This window comes from Macaca fascicularis, chromosome 7 (genome assembly GCF_037993035.2).
Source record: "Macaca fascicularis isolate 582-1 chromosome 7, T2T-MFA8v1.1".
Lineage (NCBI taxonomy): Eukaryota > Metazoa > Chordata > Mammalia > Primates > Cercopithecidae > Macaca > Macaca fascicularis.
In genome coordinates this window covers 168,074,097-168,097,119 of record NC_088381.1, presented here as the reverse complement: position 1 = coordinate 168,097,119, position 23,023 = coordinate 168,074,097, and the positions used below count along the sequence as shown (strand labels likewise).

The window sequence follows — 23,023 nt, the reverse complement described above, 5'->3', positions numbered from 1 at the left end:
TCAAAAAAGAAATCTAATTAATCTAAGAATGTTTTGTTCACATCTGTATTTTCCAGAGGTTAGGGAACTGGAATGACTGAATAAACAAATAAATAAATTGAATGGACTAAAAAAATGGAAACAATGAATGGATTCCAAACGTTTTAGCATGTTAAAGTGTCTTTCAAGAAACTAAGTAAGGAAGGCAATTTCTGGGGACTAGTCCAGTGAGGGCTTCAGAAATGAAGACTACATGAATGAACATTGTGGGAATTTCAAGCATCTACTGGCAAGGCAAGATGGAAGGTATTTTATTTTGAAGGTAAGGAGATCAAGGAGGGGAATAAATATGCACATCTGAAATGAGGCCACACGGGTATGTTCTCAAAGAGAAGTAGTAGGTTCCCATGTTTTCAGAGCCTAAGGTATGGAGTCTAGGTACCAATGCTGACCATGCAACCCCTTCCTAATCTACAAGTACTAAAAATGAAAACCTTCATTTAATACATGTTCTGACTGGAGAAGGAGGTAGAGGGAAGGCAGATACAATCAAAAAGAAATTGCACAAACATATGCCTAAGAGAGTTGTAATCTAAGAAGTCTTACAGGAGATAAACGTGTTTTGTTTCCTCAAAAAGCTAATTTTTCTTTCTCACATTCCATTTCTGATAATCAGGCCTTCTCTATTTCTGATTTCCTACTAAAACATACAAAGCAGTGTTTTTTCCCTCATCTAAAATAGCACTGCTTCTTTTTTTTTTTCTGAGATAGAGTCTTGATTTGTCGCCCAGGCTGGGGTGCAGTGGCGCAATCTCGGCTCACTGCAAGCTCCGCCTCCCGGGTTCACGCCATTCTCCTGCCTTAGCCTCCCGAGGGGACTACACGTGCCCACCACCACTCCCGGCTAATTTTTTTTTTGTATTTTTAGTAGAGACGGGGTTTCACCGTGTTAGCCAGGATGGTCTCAATCTCCTGACCTCGTGGATCCACCCGCCTTGGCCTCCCAAAGTGCTGGGATTACAGGCGTGAGCCACTGCGTCCAGCCAGCACTGCTTCTTAGTTTCAAAAAGTTCTATTTGCATTTCATCTCATGAGTCTTGCAGTGTTGCTTACATTCCTTCTTACAAAAAGCCCCAACACCCAAACTACAACCATGGTATTTAAATTAATAGGTATAAGGACAAATTGATTAAGACCGTCCCATGGATTCCTAATGCCACACTGCGATTTGTTACGTGACTGACTACATTTGAAAACGCGGTTATTTTTTAAAAGATATATTCATACTACCATGAAAAAAATGGGCATTTGATTATTTTCTAAGCCTCCTTCTCAAGCCATTCAACTCATTCTTGGACCCTAAAGCAAATACTGCATACAGAAGAAAAAGAAGGGTAAAGCAGTAGTTGCCTTCAGACACCAGAACAGGCACTGAATGAACCAAACCTTGAGAACCACGGTGTTACACGCAAGAACATGAGGGTTTCATAGATTTCATTAATATGGTAAGTGACCTAAGAAAAGTGTCAGTCTGATCTCCTCACTTTGAGCAAAGAAACAGAAAAATGCAGCACCTTGCCTAGGGTCACACAATCACAGTCAGAGATGGAATTAGAACTGAAGTGCCCTGATTTCTAACTCAAGTGTTTCTTTTTCACATTAGTGGCTCTCAAAAGTGGGGTCATCCACCAGCCGTATTAGCATCACCTGGGAGCTTGTTAAGAAAGAAAATTCAGATCCCGCCCCAGAATTAGTGCATCAGAGGCAGGGAGGAGAGAACCAGCACTGTTTTAACAAGCCCTCCTGGGGATTCTAATGCATGCTCAAGTTTGAGAACCATTGACTGCCCTACACTAGCGGTTCTCAACTGGGGGCGATTCTGGGCCCCAGGGAACATATGGCAATGTCTGGAGATACTTTTAGCTGTGACAACCGGGAAATAAGGGTTGGGTGTTGCTTCTAGCATCCAATAGGTAGAAGCCAGAGATGCTGCTAAACATCCTACTATGTACAGCTAGCCCTCTACAACGAAGATTATCTGTCAACAGGGCTGAGGTTGAGAAACTCTGCCCTACACCTACTAGTGGGAGGGCAGAACAACTAGGAAAGCTGTGCGTGCTGCGCTCTCTCTCTCTCTGAAAGTGTCTATCTCCTTTAGCTGGAAGTTCAGTTCTCTTTCATGAATGCATCCTGTGAAGCTGTACCTCCCTGCTGGAATGCGTCCAATAGTAAGGCAAGCCGACACACTGAGTCTTTGGCTACCTCTGAGATCAGAGCCTCAGACCCCTTGGCCAGTCACTCCCATAGCAAACAGCTGCATCTAGTTCCCAAGGATATCATGCAAACATTAGCATTTTTCATGAGTGCCATGATGTGAGTAAAGATAAGACAGCAGCACAGATCTTTTTTTAAAAAGTCAGAGTTCCTCCTGTGAAAGGAAAATAAATCTTGGGCCCCCCAAATCACTAAGCTAAAGAGAAAAGTCAAACTGGGAACTGCTTAGGCCAAACCTGCCTCTCATTCTATTCAAAGTCATTCTTCTGCACACTGAGAAAAATACATATCTGATTTGCCTCCTCTGGAAAACCTAATTAGAAACTCAAAAGAATGAAACCGTTTGTCTCTCACCTACCTGTGACCTGGAAGCCCTCTCCCTGAGTTGTCCTGCCTTTCTAGAGGGAACCAATGTATATCTTACATATAATGATTGATGTCTCATGTCTCCCTAAAATGTAGAAAACCAAACTGTGCCCCGACCACCTTAAGCACATATCGTCAGGACCTGTTGAGGTTGTGTGACAGGTGCACGTCTTCAACCTTGGCAAAATAAACTTTCTAAATTAACTGAGACCTGTCTCAGATATTCGGAGTTCACATTTTAGTAACCATGAAGGGATTGAGTGAAGGTGCCCCTGACCTTTGACAAATCTCCTATTAGTGCTTGTACCAGCTTGAGCTATCTTTATGGCTCAAACCAACAGGACAATTTGCTGAGGCCTGGAAGCACCTCCTACAGAGAATCTCTGATTTCCCAAAATCTGGATGAGATCTAAAGTTTATTTTGCTATACAACTCCTTTTTTTTTGGATGTTTTACTTGCTTCCAACACAAGGAAGGCAAGTTTCTCCTGCTTCCATGAGGGAAGGCAGGAACTCCTTTATGGAGTGTGAGCTCGCTTCCAACAGGGAAGACGAATTTGAGTTTTTCCTGCTTCTTGGATGGCACAGAGCAGTCTTCAGACTGAGACCCATCCCTAGGTCAGTAACTGAATTGGGGTTTGTCTTGGCTAAAGTTAAGATTAATATGCCAGGCGCGGTGGCTCACACCTGTAATCCCAGCACTTTGAGAGGCCAAGGCGGATGGATCACTTGAGGTCAGGAGTTCGAAACCAGCCTGGCCAACATGGTGAAATCCCATTTCTACTAAAAATACAAAAAAATTAGCCAGGTGTGGTGGCAGGCACCTATAATCCCAGCTACTTGGGAAGCTGAGGCAGGAGAATTGCTTGAACATGGGAGGTGGAGGTTGCAGTGAGCCAAGATCACACCACTGTACTTCAGCCTGGGTGACAGAACAAAACTCCGTCTAAAAAAAAAAAAAAGATTAACAACCAGCTGGTTTTATTTTCTCCTTACCATTACAGCATTCAATAATCGTATAAGTTGTGCCGTTGTTTGTTTTAATTAACTGTTTTGTTGTTGTTTGTTTCTGTTTTTGTTGTTGTTTCGGTCTTTTTCCCATTGGGTTTCATCAACTCTATCCGACTTGATCAAATCCGAAGGAAAGTTCCAAATTATGGGGAACAATGCCTCTGAAGTGGCTAAAACTCCCTCACTTCCAACACACACAAAAGTGGTGTGGTGTGGGGGGAGAAGAATGGCCAGCAAAAGGGGGGAAAAAAAGGAAAGATTTTTTTTGACTACTTAAAGTACTTTATTTACATCACATGGCCACCTTTTTGCTAGCCAGGCCAAACTGAAAGAGTAATGGCTATTGACCCATGCTGCAGTTCCATAACTAAGCATTCTGCCTTCTTTTTTTTCCACCAGGACAGCCTGGGTTTGGTTCCTAAATCAAGCCCTTTCTGGTTTGATGCTTGGTACTTCTGCAATAGTAGCAATTTGTGCTAGCTGAAATATGGTAATGAGATTTAAAATGTTTTTTTAAAGAAGCTCAATGGTTAAAAGTCAGTTTAATTAAAAGCTAACATCCAAGGTGTGTGTGTATGTATTTAAAAGGCCTTCATCCTTTTTGTTTTTCTCCTAGAACGTTGTCTTTTTTTTTTTGAGCAAAAGTTTTCTTCTCAGTTGATTGAATTATGTTTTCTCCATTTACTTCTGCTGTCTCTCCTTTCTCTTACACCCTCTGATGCATGAGGGACCAGGACATACTTATCCCTGCCAAATAATATTAGGTGTCAAAATTTGGCATAGGGGTTATAAAACTATAAACCCAGCTCAAAACAGAATGATCTTTGCTTGTATAATTTTTAATAAATAAGATATTGATATTAGTTTAATGAAAATAGCTACATCTTCAATTATTTAGTAAAATTACCATAACTTCTAGTCTTATGGCTTTAGGCAGTCTAGTCCACAGGCAGTAAGGTTTGTTTTGGGAAAGGACTGTTAATCATCTTTATTTCAAAACTATCAACTAAGTTCCTCCCAAAGTTAGTTTGGCCTGCGCTCAGCAATGAACAAGGACAGCTTGGAGGTTAGAAGCAAGATGGAGTCAGGTCACATCTTCTTCACTGTCTCAGTTATAATTTTGCAATGGCAAGCTTCACATCTTTAAATGATGATTGTGGTAGTTTTCATAAGTAATCTAGCTAAATGATTAGAATAAAATAATCAGGTAAATGTAATGGGATAAATACTTGTCGACAAACTTGTCATAATTTAGAATCTAAAGTTAAATTAAATAATAGATATTTCATTATTTGGGTATGTTCCAATAAAAATATATTGTAGGAAAACATTCTAAAAAACACATGTGTCCTGTTTAAAAAGGTGAACAATTTTTGTCTAATTCAAAGCTTATTTAAAGGTTATATATAAAACAAAGTAAAAGGAACCAGGAAATAAGAGAAATATAAAGAAAGTTACAGAAATAAAGAGGCATTTTTTTGGAAAGAAAGCTTAAAGAGAAATAATTTTATATGAGAAACAATCTTGAATGGTAAACGTAGTCCTAGAAAATGACTGGTTATTTAAGAAAGAGGGACATTTGGGACAAACCAGAAAGTCTAAGCATGTCATGAATGGTGTATGTAAGTCACAATAAGAGGATTTATTAAAACAAACAAAACTTTTATATGATCAAATTAAAGAGAAATTAAAATAGTATTTCTAGAGACTGAGTTTGATGTAAAAAGAACACTTATACACTAAAGAACTGACTAGAGCAATAAAATTTTCTCAAGGGACTGATTTACTCTTAATAAATGATAAGAGATTTTAATTTTTTTTTTTTAACCCAAAGTTCAACCTTTATTGCACCTTGCCACTTCGGTTTTCTCTCCCCTTTTTAAAGGTGTGAAATAGTACTGCCCTCCTTCGACTCATTTTCAGCTCATAAAAGTTTTTTTTCCCTTGAGTTCTGTTTGTTGTAGCCTGCTGCTAACAACATTTGTTTGTTTGTTTTGAGACACAGTCTCTGTCACCCAGGCTGGAATGCAGTGGCACCATCTTGGCTCACTACAACCTCCGCCTCCTGGGTTCAAGTGATTCTTGTGCCTCAGCCTCCCAAGTAGCTGGGATTACAGGCACATGTCACCACATGCAGCTAATTTTTGTATTTTTAGTAAGGACGGGCATTTACCATGTTGGCCTGGCTGGTCTTGAACTCCTGACCTCAAGTGATCCACTGCCTTGGCCTTCCAAAGTGCTGGGATTCTAGGCGTGAGCCACTGCATCCATACTCTAACATTTTCTTAAAGGTCTAAAAGAAATGTTTTCTTCCAACATAATATTCTGTGCACTGCAGAAGGTCTCTTCTTTTGCCTTTTGGTAACTGGTCTAACAGATTTTACATTGTATCAAAATAATTCCTATGCCATTATTATTGAGTTTGGTTTGCTTAGGAAAAAACTGAGATTAAAAAAAATTTGTTTTAAATTAAGGTTATTGGCTGGGTGTGATGGCTCATGCCTGTATTCCCAGCACTTTGAGAGGCCAAAGCGGGCAGATCACCTGAGGTCAGGAGTATGAGACCAGCCTGGCCAACATGGTGAAACCCCATCTCTACTAAAAATACAAAAATTAGCCTGGAATGGTGGCACATGCCTGTAATCCCAGCTACCCAGGAGGCTGAGGCAGGAGAATCATTTGAACCCAGGAGGCAGAGGTTGCAGTGCGCTGAGATCACACCATTGCACTCTAGCCAGGTCAACAAGAGCAAACCTCTGTCTCAAAAAATAAAAATAAAAATAAAAAATAATAAAATTAAGGTTAGTACATCCATGTATCTTTCTGTGTGCTTTTAAAGTACTCATGACATTGAGTTACAGGGCTTTGACTCCCAGGTTAAAAAGGACACCAGGTCCTGCTAAATGTTAAACAGTGACAGCAATTAAAACCTCATCTTCAGAAATGCAAAAGAATGCAACAACTCACGCCTGTAATCCCAGCACTTTGGGAGGCCAAGGTGGGCAGATCACCAGGTCAGGAGATCCAGACCATCCTGGCTAACATGGTGAAACCCCATCTCTACTGAAAATACAAAAAAATTAGCTGGGCATGATGGTATGCGCCTGTAGTCCCCGCTGTTTGGAAGGCTGAGGCAGGAGAATCGCTTGAACCCAGGAGGCAGAAGTTGCTGTGAGCAGAGATCGCGCCACTGCACTCCAGCCTGGGTGACAGAGCGAGACTCTGTCTCAAAAAAAAAAAAAAGCAACAGTTTTGTCTCTTCCCTACCTATAACCTGGAAGCCCCATCCTTGCTTGACTTATCCCGCCTTTCTGGACAAAATCAATGTACATCTTACATTTATTGACTGATGTCTTGTGTCTCCCTAAAATGTATAAAACCAAGTTGTGCCCCGACCACCTTGGCCACACACCATCAGGACCTCCTGAGGCTGTGTGACGGGTGTGTGTCCTCAACCTTGGCAAAACAAACTTACTAAATTAACTGAGACCTGTCTCAGATATTCGGGGTTCACACTTCCTATTCCATTCCAATACTGGTGGACTAGCTGTAGATCAGTTTCTAGTGAAAACAACCAAAAATGTCAGGTAACACAGTTAAGCAAGCAAACAAAAGCACTTCTAAAGGCTTCAAATGGCTGTGAAGACAGTAAGGAATTACTAGGCAAAAACTAAACAGAAAAACAGGGGTTCCCCAAAAGACAAATGAGCACAGAGCCCCTTCTGCCCTGAGGGCATCTGTTGATCCCAGAAAACACAAACTTTTGTGCTGATGGCCTCACAGGGGAAGAGAGTGACCCCCCCCACTTGGTGATGCCCTCTTCATAGTAAGCTCCAGGGGTCCACAGACATCTCTCTGCAGAAGCAATCCATGGCACTTCAAAGGAAGAATCCCACCACCAACCATAAATAAAAGCTGACATGTTTTATTTTAATTTTTTAAAAAGTGTTAGAGACAGCATCTTGTGTTGCTCAGGCTGGTCTCTAATTCCTGGCCTCAGGTGATCCTCCTGCCTCAGCCACCTGAATAGCTGTGATTATGGACAGGAGCCACCACATCCAGCTAAAAGCTAAAGTGCTGTTTATTGAGCACTTATTATGTCTCAGGTACTGTTCTACATACTTTATATGTGTGAGCAGATTTAGTCCCGAGGGAATGGCAAAGAGGTCTGGTTATTTTATTTTATAAATGAGGAACCTGAGGGACAGAGAGAAGTAATTTGCTCAAGATCACATAGTTCAAAAGTGGCAGAGCTGATCACACTGAAATTCAGGCTGCCTGACTCCAGAATCTGTATTCTTAATCACTACAGAATAAGTTAAAACCAAAAGGGCACAAAGATATTTATTCCTATGTGACTTCAAATAGCAAAAGACTAAATATCCATTGGCAAGGGACTGGTCAAATAATGTGTGGTAGACACAACAGAGTACCAGTCACTAGAAATATAGACCTTCACTAACTGTATGAACATTACTACTGTTGAGTAAAAACATTATAGAAAATTATTATAAATTATGACTTGTATAATAAACACTTCCACAAATCAAATAAAAAAGCAAATATAAAAGCATAGACAGTATATTTTCATTTATGTACCGTCATAATATTATATACAACATAGTGTAATAGGACCAAGCATGGTCTTGAGATTCAGAGACCATTACTGGACCTTGGGCAGTTTACTTCATTATTCTAAACACCAATTTCCTCCTGAGCAAAATGAGGCAACATTATGTATCTTGGAGGGCTTTTTGTGAGAATCAAATGACATAATGCATATAAAGTTGCTCATCCCAGAACCAGTACACAAACGTTAGTAAACATAGTTATTCCATTATGATTATGCTTTTATCTGTATGTATGTTTATATAAAGAAATATTTGGAATCATCTTAGCCAAAATGCTAACTACTACTAACTTCCAAGACATGTCAGATGATTTATTCTTTTTTTTTTTTTTTTGAAATGGAGTCTCGCTCTGTCACCCAGGCTGGAGTGCAGTGGCGTGATCTCGGCTCACTGCAAGCTCCGCCTCCCAGGTTCACGCCATTCTCCTGCCTCAGCCCCCCCGAGTAGCTGGGACTACAGGCGCCCGCCACCATGCCTGGCTAATTTTTTTGTATCTTTAGTAGAGACGAGGTTTCACCATGTTAGCCAGGATGGTCTCAATCTCCTGACCTTGTGATCCGCCCGTCTCGGCCTCCCAAAGTGCTGGGATTACAGGTGTGAGCCACTGTAATCCCAGCACCCGGCCCGATTTATTCTTTATTTTTGTACTTTTCTGTATTGCAAAATTTGTAGAATGAGCAAGTATGATTTTTACAAAACTAGTAACTTTTACAGATGTAGACATGTATATATACGTGTGTATGTATCTCCTCCCAGCATACAGATAACTGCGCTTGTACAAAATGAATATTCTTCTATTATGACAGCATTAAAGTGATAAGACAGTATCTCAAATTAGAGATCCACGGGAAGGAGAAAGAACAAGTTGAGGAGAGTGACATCCTAGACCTGGAACACTACTATGCACATAGCAAATATTTTGTTGGGCAGAGTGCAGTGAGTGGCTCACGTCTATAATTCCAGCACTTTGGGAGGCTGGGGTGGGAGGATCACTTGAGCCACGTTTGAGATTAGACTGGGCAACATAGTGAAACTATGGCTCTACAAATAATAAAAAAATTAGCTAGGCATAGTGGCGCAGATCTGTGTTCCCAGCTACTTGGGAGGCTGAGGTGGGAGAATTATTTGAGTCCAGGTGGTGAAAGCCACAGTGAGCCATGATCACATCACTGCACTCTAGCCTGGATGAAAGAACAAGACCTTGTCTCAAAAAAAATAAATAAATAAATAAATAAAATAGATGAATAAAAGAGTTGTTGAATGAATGAAGGAACAAACAAAATTGAGAGGCAACAGTACAGATGGGAGGCTACGGATCCAAGAGGTTAAATGACTTCATCAGGCAAACCTTGCATTTCTAATCATGCTTGATAACAGAAAGGGAACTGTATAGAGTATTTCCCCTTAGGAAAGGAGAGGTAAAGGGAGGAAAAATAAAGCTGTACTCTCAGCTCTGCTTAATGAAGAGTAGGGCCAGAGGATGACATCCGGGAACAGAGTTTGAAGTTACTTACATGAATGTCACTTCTTTCTAATGCAAACAAGCAATAAAAGGAGAAATTTGTGTTTATTGCCTCACCTGACCTAGTTCTGCCCTAATTTTGGATGTACAGAACCCTGACAGGTTTGTTCTCTCTTCACCCATTCGTCAAAACACTGACTTCAGACCTATCTCCATTTCACAACAACTCTACTCCCACAGCCCTCCCCATACCTTCCTTGTCCTAATCATTTCCTCTCCCAGAATCAAAATCATTCATCTTGGTCAATGGACACTAAGCATACACTGCACGCCCAACTGTGGCATAAGACACCTTAACCTCGTGACCTGGACAACATAAAGGCTAAGCCTATGTACTGACTAATATGTACAGGATGGTTGCCTCCCTGCCCTTCAGGCAAGAACAATTGAGCAAGAGAAACTGAACTGTCATCATTAAACGCGTACATCATTCTTCCCTTCCAGCTTCTTAACTTCCTCAAAGCTTGGAATTCTCAACAAGAAGTTGGGCATTTACATTAGCCATACAAGAAATGCCAAAGGGGTTACACTTAGGCAAACAATTATTTTTGCAAGTGATTATAAAAAGGAATGCGTAATAAAGATGGGGAATAGCACAAACTGAAGGTCTAGATCAGGTATTAACAGAGTATTTAAAATTTCTGAGTTATGACATTTTGAGCAGTCCAGTCAGTACAGTGACTCTCAAGCTTGGAACTGCTAGAGTCTACAATTTCTAGCCAAATGGGTGTCACCTCATCACTCTGCCTCAGGTTCTTCCCCTATAAAAAGAGGGCAGTAGGCTGAGCGCGGTGGCTCACATCTGTAATCCTGCACTTAGGGAGGCCAAGGCAATTGGACTGCTTGAGCTCAGGGGTTCCGGGCCAGCCTGGGCAACATGGTTAGATCCCATCTCCACAAAAAATACAGAAACCAGCCAGGCACGGTGGCATGTGCCTGCAGTCCCAGCCACTCAGGAGGCTGAGGTAAGAGGATCACTTGAGCCCAGGAGGTTGAGGCTGCAGTGAGCTGTGACTGCGCCACTGACCTCCAGCCTGGGTGACAGAGAAAGACCCTGTCTCAAAAAAATGGGGAAAGGGGAAAAGAAAGAGTAGTAGTAATACCTACTTCTTGGAGATATTGCAAAGATTAAATGAGATAATGTATGTTAAGTGATTAGAACAATGCCTGGCATGTAAAAATAGTCAACAAATGAGTTATTTTTACTATTTCTGTTAATTGAGAAGTAGAATTGAAGTCCCCTTACCAAGTTGCACTTTTGAACTCAGAGTTCACATTTTATCGTATTTTGCAAACTATATAAGGGGATTAAATTATTTCCCAGAGAAGGTTGACTCCAAAAGAGAGAGCACTAGAGAGGCTATGGTCAGGAAGTTGATGGAATAGAAAACACCAGACCCTCCTTCCCCCACGGAGATGAATTAACAATGTTAGACAGCCTCTGTGAGAAATCCAGAAACCAGTTAAGAGGTTTCTGCACCCCAAGTATGCCAAGAAGAACCTCATGAAAGCCAGCACAAAAGTTCCTGGCATATACTTGCCACAGCCTCTCCCTAGCACAGCACAGCACAGCACCATTTGGAAAAAAAAAAAAAAAAATTCCCAAATCCCATCTTCCTTCTAGGATGAAAAGATAAAAGCAGAACATACATTCAATGTTCTCACTTTGATGGGGCGGTGGGGGAGGAGGGGAAGCTGCCCGAGGGAGTGCTTTCTTAACTGAATCTAAGACAGAAGTGGGCACCAGGTTGGAAGCCACTGGAAACAAAGATCACTGCAACTGGCTGTAGCACCAGAGGGTGTGCAGTACCACTGACAGACGCTAGGGGGGAACTCCAGTACCAAGGCTTGCTACAGCACCAGAGAGGCTGCACTACCACAAACAGATATGGAAATGGGGAAGTGAGAATCCTGAGTACAAACAGGTAAACCTCAACTAGGGTATTACATGCATAGAGAAGACCAAACCCAAGAAAAGGCTTGAGAGGTCTCCAGATTATCTAGTCAAGGTGACTGGTGATGGTCTCTCCCTGTACAATGCCAGATTGTAAGGACTGGGAGGGGTGTTGTTTTTTCAAATACTCAAGTCTTAACAAAAGATAATAAAGTATACAAAGAAACAGGGGAACATGGCCCAATCAAAAGCACAAGTTAAATCTCCAGAAACTGACCCTAAATAAACAGAGATATATGAATTATCGAAGAATTCAAAATGGCCACTGTAACGATGCTCAATAAACTAAAAGACAACACAGATAGACAACTAAAGAAATCAGGAAAACAATGCATAAACAAAATGAGAATATTAACAAAGAAAAACTACGAAGAACCAATTGAAAAATTAACTAGTAGGCCGGGCGCGGTGGCTCACGCCTGTAATCCCAGCACTTTGGGAGGCCGAGGCGGGCGGATCACAAGGTCAGGAGATCGAGACCACGGTGAAACCCCGTCTCTACTAAAAATACAAAAAATTAGCTGGGCGCGGTTGTGGGCGCCTGTAGTCCCAGCTACTCGGGAGGCTGAGGCAGGAGAATGGCGTGAACCCGGGAGGCGGAGCTTGCAGTGAGCGGAGATCGCGCCACTGCACTCCAGCCTGGGCGACAGAGCGAGACTCCGTCTCAAAAAAAAAAAAAAAAAAAAAAAAAGAAAAATTAACTAGAGGGGTTCAAAAGCACTTAACTAGGCAGAAGAAAGAACCACTGAATTCAAAGTCAAGACATTCGAGATTATTGAGTCAAAGGGATAAAACGAAAAAAGAATACAGAAAGGTGAAGATAGCCTCAAATAACTTATGGACCACCATCCAGTGAAACAACATGCAAATCATGAACATCTCAGAAGACAAAGAAAAAGAGAAAGAGGCAGAGAGCCTAAAACTTCTCAACTTTGAGGAAAGTAATGGAGACACAAATTCAAGCTTAAAAAAACTCCAAACAGAATAAATCCAGACACCTATACTAAGACACGTAATAACCAAACTGTCAAAAGTCACAGACAAAAACAGAATCCTGAAAGCAGCGAGAGAAAGGTGACTCTTCACGTATAAAGAAGTTACTAAAGATTATCAAAGAATTTCTAAGTAGGAACCCTGCAGGCTAGAAGGGAGTGGGATGATATATTCAAAGTGCTGAAAGGAAAAAAAATAACTGTCAAATAATACTATATGCAGCAAAACTGTCCTTCAAAATGAAGGAAGGAAAAATGAAGACTTTTTTTCCTTCCTTCAGATAAATAAAAGCTGACACTAAACCTCCCCTACAAGAAATGCTAAAGGGATGTCAAGTTGAAATGAAAAGATGTAAACAGCAACATGAAACCATGAGAATATATAAAACTCCCTGGTAAAGGTAAATATGTAGACAAATATAGAATTCTATAGTACTGTAATGTAGGTGAGTAAATAACTTTTAAACAGTAAAGAATTTTAAAAACAAGATAAAAAGTAACTATAAGTCTGTTGATGGATATGCAATAAAAAAGGTAATTTGTATTATCAATAACATAATGGGGTGGACAGGGATGTAAAGAAGTAGAGTTTTTAATGCAACAGAAATGAAATTGTTGTTAGTTTGAAGTAGATTGTTATAACTTTAAGATGTTTTATGTAATTGTAATGGTAAGCACAAGTAAAATATCTATAGAATATATACAATGGGAAATAAGGGAATCAAAATATGTCACTACAAAAAAAAATCAATAAAACACAAAAGCAGGCAACAAGAGAAGAAATGAGAGACAAAAAGCTACAAGGCATACAGAAAAACTATTAACAAAATGATAACAGTAAATCCTCACAATCAGTAATTACTTTAAATGGATTAAACTCCAATTAAAAGACATAGATTGGTTGAATGGATAGAAAACCAGAATCCAACTATATGCTGCCTACAATAGATCCACTGTAGATCTTAAGACACAAATAGGCTGAAAGTACAAAAAAAAAAAAAAAAGTCAAAAGGCCAAGTGTGGTGGCTCACAACTGTAATTTGTAATTCCAAACTGGATACAACTTAAAAGAAACTGACAAATTCCTAAAAATATGCAACCTACCAAGACTTAAGAAATAAAAAAATCTGGGCTGGGCACAATGGCTCACACCTGTAATCCCAACACTCTGGGAAGCCGAAGTGGACAGATCACCTAAGGTCAGGAGTTCAAGACCAGCCCGGCCAAATGGTGAAACGCTGTCTCTACTAAAAATACAAAAAAAGTAGCTGGGCACGGTGGCAGGCACCTGTAATCCCAGCTACCTGGGAGGCTGAGGCAGGAGAATTGCTTGAACCCGGAGGGAGAGGTTGCAGTGAGAGAAGACTGTGCCATTGCACTCCAGCCTGGGCAACAAGGACGAAACTCTGACTCAAAAAAAGAAAAGAAAAGAAAGAAAAAAATCTGAAAAAACTTATAATTAATAAGGATACTGAAGCAGTAATCAAAAACCTCCCAATAAAGAAAGATGCCTTTACTAGAGAATATTTCCAAACATTTAAATTAGAATTAACATTAATCCTCAAACTCTTCCAAAGAATTTAAGACGAGGGAACACTCCCAAACTCATTCTATCAGGTCAGCATTAATCTGATACCAAAACCAAAAACACAGTAAGAAAAGAAAACTAGAGATCGCACCATTGCACTCTAGCCTGGGCAACAGAGCGAGACTCTGTCTCAAAAAAAAAAAAAAAAGAAAGAAAGAAAAGAAAACTACAGACCAATATCTGATGAATACTGATGAAAGAGCCCTTAACAAAATACTAGCAAACTGAATTCAACAACACATTAAAAGGATTAAACGACTGTGCACAGTGGCTCATGCCTGTAATCCCAGCACTTTGGGAGGCCAAGGTGGGCGGATCACAAAGTCAGGAGATTGAGACCATCTTGGCTAACACAGTGAAACCCCGTCTCTACTAAAAATTAAAAAAAAATTAGCCAGGAGTGGTGGCACGCGCCTGTAGTCCCAGCGACTCAGGAGGCTGAGGCAGGAGAATCGCTTGAATCCAGCAGGCAGAGGTTGTAGCCAGCCGAAATCGCACCACTGCACTCCAGCCTGGGTGACAGAACAAGACTCTGTCTCAAAAAAAAACAAAAAAACCAAAAAAGGATTATACACCACAACCAATACCTGGAATGCAAGAATGGCTCAACATACAAAAATCAACGCAATACAATAACAAATGAAGGACAAAAACCATATAATCATCTCAATTAATACAAAAAAATGCATATGACAAAATTCAACACCCTTTCATGATAACAAAACAGAACACTCAACAAACTCGGAATAGAGGAAACTACCTCAACATAATAAAGGCCAGATAGGAAAAGCTCACAGTTAACATCATACTCAACAGTGAAAGGATGAAAGACTTTCCCCTAAGATCAGAAGAAATAAGGCAATGATGTCTATTTGCATGTGTGGTCAAATAATCTCCAACAAGGGCACAAAGAGTACACAATGAAGAAAAGACAGACTTTTCAACAAACTATGTTAGGAAAACCCTTACCTTACACCATACACAAAATTTAACTAAAAATGGATTAAAGACCCAAACATAACACCTATAACACTCCTAAAACAAACCGTAGGGGAAAAGTTTCATGACATTTGATTTAACAATGATGTCCTGGATATAACACCAAAAGCAAAAATAGACAAATGAGACTAAATCATATTTTAAAACTTCTGCACAAAAGAAATCAACAAAGTGAAAAGACAACCTACAAAGTGGAAGAAAATATTTGCAAATCACATATATGGTAAACGATTAATATCCAGAATATGTAAGGGACTCCTATAGCTCAACAATGAAAAAAAAACCCAATTAATAAATGAGCAAAAGACTTGAACAGGTAATTCTCCAAAGAAGTATACAAACAACCAAGAAGCATATGAAAAGATGCTCAACATCAGTAATCATAAGAGAAAAGCAAATCAAAACCACAATGAGATACCACTTCACACCCATTAGGAAAGAAAACAGAAAATAAGTGCTGGCAAGGATGCAGAGAAACTGGAACCACTGTGCACAGTTGGTGGAAATGTGAAATGGTATAGACATTTTATAAAATTAAAAATAAAATTACCATACGATGCAGCAATCACTGGACACACATACACACACAGAGTTGACCCTTAAACAATGCAGGGGTTAGGGTGCAAACTCCTGCCCTCCCACCACACAGCTGAAAATTTACGTATAACTTTGACTCCCCAAAATCTTAACTACTAATAGCCTACTGTTGACTGGAAGCCTTACTAATAACATAAACAGTCATTAACACATCTTTTATAAGTTACATGTATGTATTACATACTGTATTCTTAACCCTTTTCCCCTTTGCCCCAAGCATACTTGCTGGCAGCGCCTGTGGTTGCTGCGATTACCCTGAGATAACTTTGCCAGGAAATATCTTGCTTTTATTATTATTTTCGCATTGCTCTAGTATATCAACTTTGGAAACAAAAGATATCATTCTATTTATAGCATTCTGTTTTTAGTAGTGTTATTTCCATTTACAAAATACAGTAATTCTCAATTGCTGAAAATGCCAAATCCTAGAAAATACCGCATTCCTATGTGTGATGTTAACATCATTCTCAGTTGTTGGCCAAAGATTCATTTGATGAATCTGATTTTTCCAAAACAGACGATTCTGATGATTCAGATGATTCTGATGTTACTTTGTTTAGAAATAACTCCGACAACAGTTTTTATATTTTATTTTCACATAGAAAATCAATCAGATTTGCTTCAGCCTCAAAGAGTGTGTTTACGTAAAATTAAATGAGCGTTGGCAGTGAGCTGCACTTTTTCTAAACAGGAAAAGGGTTAAACTAAAATAAGCTAGAGAAAGAAAATGTTAAGAAACTCATAAGAGAAAATATATTTACTATTCACTAAGTGGAAATGGATAATCATAAATGTCTTCATCCTTGTCTTTGTGTTGAGAGGCTGAGGAGGAGGAAGGGGAGGGGTTGATCTTGCTGCCTCAGTGGGTGGCAATTCATCTCCAAGTTTTTTTCAAATTGTCACAAATCTCCAAAAAGTTTTTCCAATATATTTATTGAAAAAAATCTGCATATAAGCAGACCAGCATAGTTCAAACCCATGTTGTTCAAGGGTCATCTATATACATACAGCTCTATATACAATTGGGTACACACACATACACACTCCCCATATATATATATATATCCAGAACCATTTCTGGGTATGTATCCAAAGAATGCAAAGTAGGATCTTGAAGAGGTATCTGCATACTCATGTTCACTACAGAATTATTCACAATAGCCAAGAGTGGAAGCAACCCAAATTCCATTGACAATGAATGACTTTTTTAAAAGTGGCATCTCTCTCTCTCTCTATATATATATGGAGTATAATATCTTGCAGCCTTTAAAAAAAGGACATCTGGTCATATGCTACAATATGGATGAAACTCAAGGGTATTATGCTAAGTGAAATTAGCTAGTCACAAAGGGACAAATGCTATATGATTTCACTCAGTTTAAGTATTTAAAGTAGTCAAAATCATAGAAATGGAAAGAAGGTAGGTGCCAAGGGTTGTCAGGAGAGGGAGAGTGGGAATTAGTGTTTAACGGGGCTTAGAGTTTCAATTTTGCAAGATAAAAAAGTTCTAGAGATCTACTGGACAACAATGTGCATATACTTAACACTAAAGAACTGTACACTTAAACATGGTTAAGACGGTGGGTTTAATGTTTTTACAATAAAAATTAAAATTAAAAAAGAGAGAACACTGAAAATAAATTATTGTTAAGCAAGTTTTCTGAACTTCGTTGATATCCTAGTATATGCCAGAAGATGAATCTGAGCAAAGTAAATTGAAAATCTTCTGAAAAGATTCACCATTCTAGATGTCATTAAGAATATTTGTGATTCAGGGAGGAGGTCAAAATACCAACATTAACAGGAGTTTGGAAAAGTGACTCCAGCCTTCATGGATTACTCTGATCATGTTATACAAAGCTTAAGTAAACAAAGTGTTTAACCTAGAGAAGAGACGACTTGGGGGAAATGATTGCCATATTTTAGTTCTTGGGTGCTGTTTTGAATTATGCAAAAGTTGGGTCAACAGTAAAAATTTCAGAGGAGCAAATACTAGCTGAGTATAAGGGGAAGGAAAAAATAACTAGGGCTAGTTTAGTAATTCAATTCAATAGTAATAAATTGCCTCATAATCCACGGACTGACTTACTATTACAAGTATAAAAGCAGGAGCTGGGTGAATACCTGCCACAGATAATAGCTATGATTACATTCATTCATTTACCAGATATTTACTGAGTGCCACAGTAAGCTATGCCAGGTATTAGACCAGTACTGTCTATTAGAACTGTCCACAATAATGAAAATGGTCTATAATCTGTGCTGTCCAATATGGCAGCCACCATGTAACTGCTGATCACCTGAAATGTGGCACTACAATCAGAACGAGTATTATATACAAGGTAAAAGATGTATAAAAAATATATGAGGGTGGATTCCTTATAACAGGGAAAACAGAAGAGATTACATCTGGAGAGTCTTCAAAGAGGTCAGCTCACCAAGACTTTGCATACTCTCTAGGAGTTAGGACTTTATTATAAACATACGGGAATATCCTCAAGAAACCTAGGAAGAAAATATTAACTCACATTTGAGTACTACAACAAAGCACAGATGAGACATTTTAAGATGTAGAAAACAAAAGTGGAATATAATTATGGCGTTTTAATAATGATGAAGACCTGACTTAAATCAGTATCATGGCCCTGGGGAGATGGAGACAAACAAAAGAGATTATTGAGGAAGAAGAAATGATAAAGACACCTGGATGTGACAGGAGGGAATCGAGACACTCCATCACACCTCCAGGTTTCTATTTTGGATCACAAAGTGTGTATCTCTGGGAATAAAGGTTCTGAAAAAAGACAAGTCTGGGAAGGAACACAGTGAGTTCAGTTGTTTTAAAAAAGATTTACTGAGGAACAGATTTTTTTTTTCCCATAAAATTCACCCATTTAAAGTATACAATGGTTTTTAGGATATTCACAGAATTGTGCAACCATTACCATAATCCAATCTTGCAATACTGGCATTATCTCCAATAGAAATCTTGTGCTCATTAGTAGTTACTCCCCATTCTCAAACTGACCCTCAGTCCCATACCCTCCACCCACCCAAGCAACCACTAATCTACTTTCTGTCTCTATAGATTTGCCTATTTCGGACATTTCATGTAAATGGAATCATACAACATGTGGTCTTTTGTGACTGCACCTTTCATTGAGCATAATGTTTCCAATGTTCATCCATGTTATATCAGTATCAGTATTTCATTACTTTTTATTGCACTGTATGCATATACCACATTTTGTTTATCCATTCATCGATTCATGAACATTTGGGTTGTTTCTACTTTGAGGCTATCATGAATAACACTATGATCATTTGTGTGTAAGTTCTGTGTAGAGATATGCTCTAATTTCTCTTGGCTATCTTCCTACGAGTGCAACTGATAGGTCATAGCGTAACTCTATGTCTAAAAACTGAAAAACTGACAAACTGTTTTCCAAAGCAGCTGCACCATTTTACACTCCCCAGCAATGTATGAGGGCTCCAATATGTGAGGTTTATCCACATTTCCAATGTGTAAGGGTTATTCTCATTCTCACCAACATTTGTTATTATTTTTTTAATTCAAACCATCCTAGTGAGTATGAAATGGTATCTCATTGTGGTTTGGTTTGCATTTCCTCTTGTCTAATGATGCTAAGCGCCTTTTCAAGTGCTTACTGGCCATCTGTGTATCTTCTTCAGGAAGGTATCTATTCAACTCATTTGCCCATTTTAAAATCAGGCGGTGGCTCACGCCTGTAATCACAGCACTTCGGGAGGCCGAGGTGGGCAGATCACCTGAGGTCAGGAGTTTGGGAGTAGCCTGACCAACATGGAGAAACCCCATCTCTACTAAAAAAATACAAAATTAGCCAGACGTGGTGGTGCATGCTTGTAATCCCAGCTACTTGGGAGGCTGAAGCAGGAGAATTGCTTGAACCCAGGGGGCGGAGGTATTGGTGAGCCGAGATCACGCCATTGCACTCCAGCCTGGGCAACATGAGTGAAACTCCGTCTCAAAAAAAAAAAAAAAAAAAAAAAAAATCGGGTTGTCTTTTCATTGTTGAGATGTCTTAGTCTATTCAAGCTGCTATAACAAAAATACCAGAAACTGTGTGGCTTATAAACAACATTTATTTCTCACAGTTCTAGAAGCTGAGAAGTCCAAGATGAAGGCACCAGCAAATTAACTATCTGTTGAAGGCCTTTTCCTCATAGAGCCTTCTTGCTGCATCCTCACATGCTAGGAGAGGCAAACAAGCTCCCTCAAACACCTTTTATTTATTTGTTTGTTTGTTTGTTTACTTAAGATGGAATCTCACTCCTGTCACATAGGCTGGAGGGCAGTGGTGCAATCTCGGCTCACTGCAACCTCCACTTCCCAGGTTCAAGTGATTCTCCTTCCTCAGCCTCCCAAGTAGCTGGGATTACAGGAATGTGCCACAGTGCCAGGTTAAGTTTTGTATTTTTAGTAGAGACGGGGTTTCACCATGTTGGCCAGGCTGGTCTCGAACTCCTGACCTCAGCTGATTCACCCATCTCAGCCTCCCAAAGTGCTAGGATTACAGGCGTGATCCACCACACCCGGCCTCTAACCTCTTTTATAAAGACACTAAGCCCATATATGACAGTTCAACCCTCATGACCTAATCATATTCCAAAGGCCCCACTTCTTAATAATATAATCTTGGGGGGGTAGTATTTCAACATACAAATTTTGGGAGCACACAAACTTTTAGACCATAGCAAAATATAAGAGTTCTTCATATATTCTAGATATAAATCTCTTATCAGATATATGATTTGCAAATATTTTCTCCCATTATGAGAATCGTCCTGTCGCTTTATTGATAGTACCATTTTCAGCAGAAACATTTTTAATATTGATGAAATCCAATTTTATTTATTTATTGGTCATTTGTGCTTTTGGTGCTATTTCTAAGAAACCATCGTCTAACATAAGGTCACAAGATTTACTCTTGTATTTTCTCCTATATGAGTTCTAAAGTTTTAGTTCTTCCACTTAAGTTTACAATCTACTTTAAGTTGAATTTTGTATATGGTGTGAGGTAGGGTCCAATTGTATTCCTTTGTATGTGGGTATTTTGTACCAGTTTTTGTTGAAAAGGCTATTTTCCCCCATTGAATTGTCTCGCACTCTTGTCAAAAAACAATTGCTCATAAATGTAGGGTTAGTAAGTCCAGTTGTAGACATGCTGAATTGCACATACCTATGCTCTATCTCCTTGGAACTAGGCTACATGTATAGAAAACCATGTCTTCAATTCATAGTCCAGAAATCAGCACAATGAACTCAATAAATATTTGTGGAATTACTACCATATGTGCACTTCACAGTCATGCTGCCTCATCACCCATAGCCTTGGACACTCTGAAGCATATCACTCTGATCTTGTGAAGGCACCAGCTGGTTCTCTTCCTAGTGCTGCTCCTCTAATTGGGACACTCTATCTGATTCAGTCTGTTGCTTACAGTTTGACTTTGCTTAATGATACAAATTGAGGAGAGCATTTTCCTTCTTCCCAGGAAACAAAATGTTCATAAACGGGACCCTGAAGCTGTTCTCTTAGAAATCTCAGCTGGTAGAAGGACACAGTGCCAGTGGATAAATTTGATCTTTTTTTCTTTTTTTTTTTTTTGAGACAGAGTCTCACTCTGTCACCCAGGCTAGAGTACAGTGGCGTAATTTCAGCTCACCACAACCTCCACCTCCTGGGTTCAAGCAATTCTCATGCCTCACCCACCCGAGTGGCTGGGACTACAGGTGCATGCCATTACGTCCGGCTAATTTTTATATTTTTAGCAGGCACGGGGTTTAGCCATGTTGGTCTGGCTGGTCTTGAACTCCTGACTTCAGGTGATCCACTCGCCTCGGCCTCCCAAAGTGCTGGGATTACAGGCATAAGCCATCGTGCCCAGCCAATACATTTGATTTTGATCTATTAGCAAAGACGCTCCAAGGTGTAGTATGTTTGTGTTTTGTATTCAGCGTTTCATTTGTGTGCTAGGTCGAACAACTTTCTGCGTTCAAGCCAAAGTTAGAGATCTAAATTGCTAAAGGACTTCAGCAGGCCAGAGCTCAGTGAAAGGAAGGTCTACAGAAGGACCGCTAATTAGTAACAAATGGTTAAAAGAACAAAGACTTTTCTTTTTTGAGAAGGAGTTTCACTCTTGTTGCCCAGGCCAGAGTGCAATGGTGCGATCCTGGCTCACTGCAACCTCCACCTCCTGGGTTCAAGCGATTCTCCTGCTTCAGCCTCCTGAGTAGCTGGGATTACAGGCATGCGCCACCATACCCAGCTAATCTTGTATTTTTAGTAGAGAGAGGGTTTCTCCATGTTGGTCAGGCTGATCACGAACTCCCGACCTCAGGTGATCCACCTACCTCAGCCTCCCAAAGTGCTGGGATTACAGGCATGAGCCACCGTGCCTGACCAAGACCAAGGACTTTTAACCAAGAAAAGGCAAGACTTACTGAAGTCCATTGTCTTCAAGCATCTGAAAAGCCAACTGGAAGAAAGAATAGAACAGTTCAAGGAAGTACAAAGGTGAAGAACCAAAACAGAAGATAAGCCCAGTCAAAATCCTACCAGTTCCCCTAGGCCCATCTCAAACGTAATAATAATAATAAATAAAAATTATGTCATTCATAACATAACTTTTCATTTCTGACACTTTCATCTCATATGCCCCATGCTATTCTTCTTGGCTACAAACTCCTTGAGGCTTATGTAGGTCTCCATAGCTCTCTATCCCTAGCCCCACTATCTTGCATGTAGTAGGTACTCAATATGTATGTATCTGTCAAGCAAAAATGTAAGCAAATATGATTAAAATTAAATAAGTCTGAGAAACCATTACCACCAAGAGGAGCATAAAGAGATATAACAACTTAACATTGTTATACACAAACTAAACTAATGTCTTGAATGGGATCCTGGAACAGAAAAGGGATATTGGGTAGAAACAAAGGAAACTTGAATAAATGCTGGACTTTAATTAATAATAATGTCAGCTGGGCACAGTGACTCATGCCTGTAATCCCAGCTACTCGGGAGGCCCAGGCGGATGGATCACCTGAGGTCAGGAGTTTGAGACC

At 39.7% G+C, this 23,023-nt stretch overlaps 1 protein-coding gene across 11 annotated transcripts in view; it reads right to left on the bottom strand.

Moving 5' to 3' along the window:
* EVL (Enah/Vasp-like) overlaps positions 1–23,023 on the bottom strand; it is a 174,524-nt gene that overhangs the window by 138,462 nt on the left and 13,039 nt on the right. For 2 of the 11 annotated variants that reach the window (XM_073998192.1, XM_073998196.1), the window contains one exon: positions 22,400–22,434. The exons of 8 other annotated variants lie outside the window; for them this stretch is intronic. In XM_073998192.1, coding sequence (XP_073854293.1) covers positions 22,400–22,422 — 23 coding nt within the window. In that variant the 5' untranslated portion in view covers positions 22,423–22,434. Of the gene's footprint in view, positions 1–22,399; positions 22,438–23,023 lie in introns of those variants that run through there. One more of the 11 variants, XM_073998184.1, reaches the window with a different exon arrangement.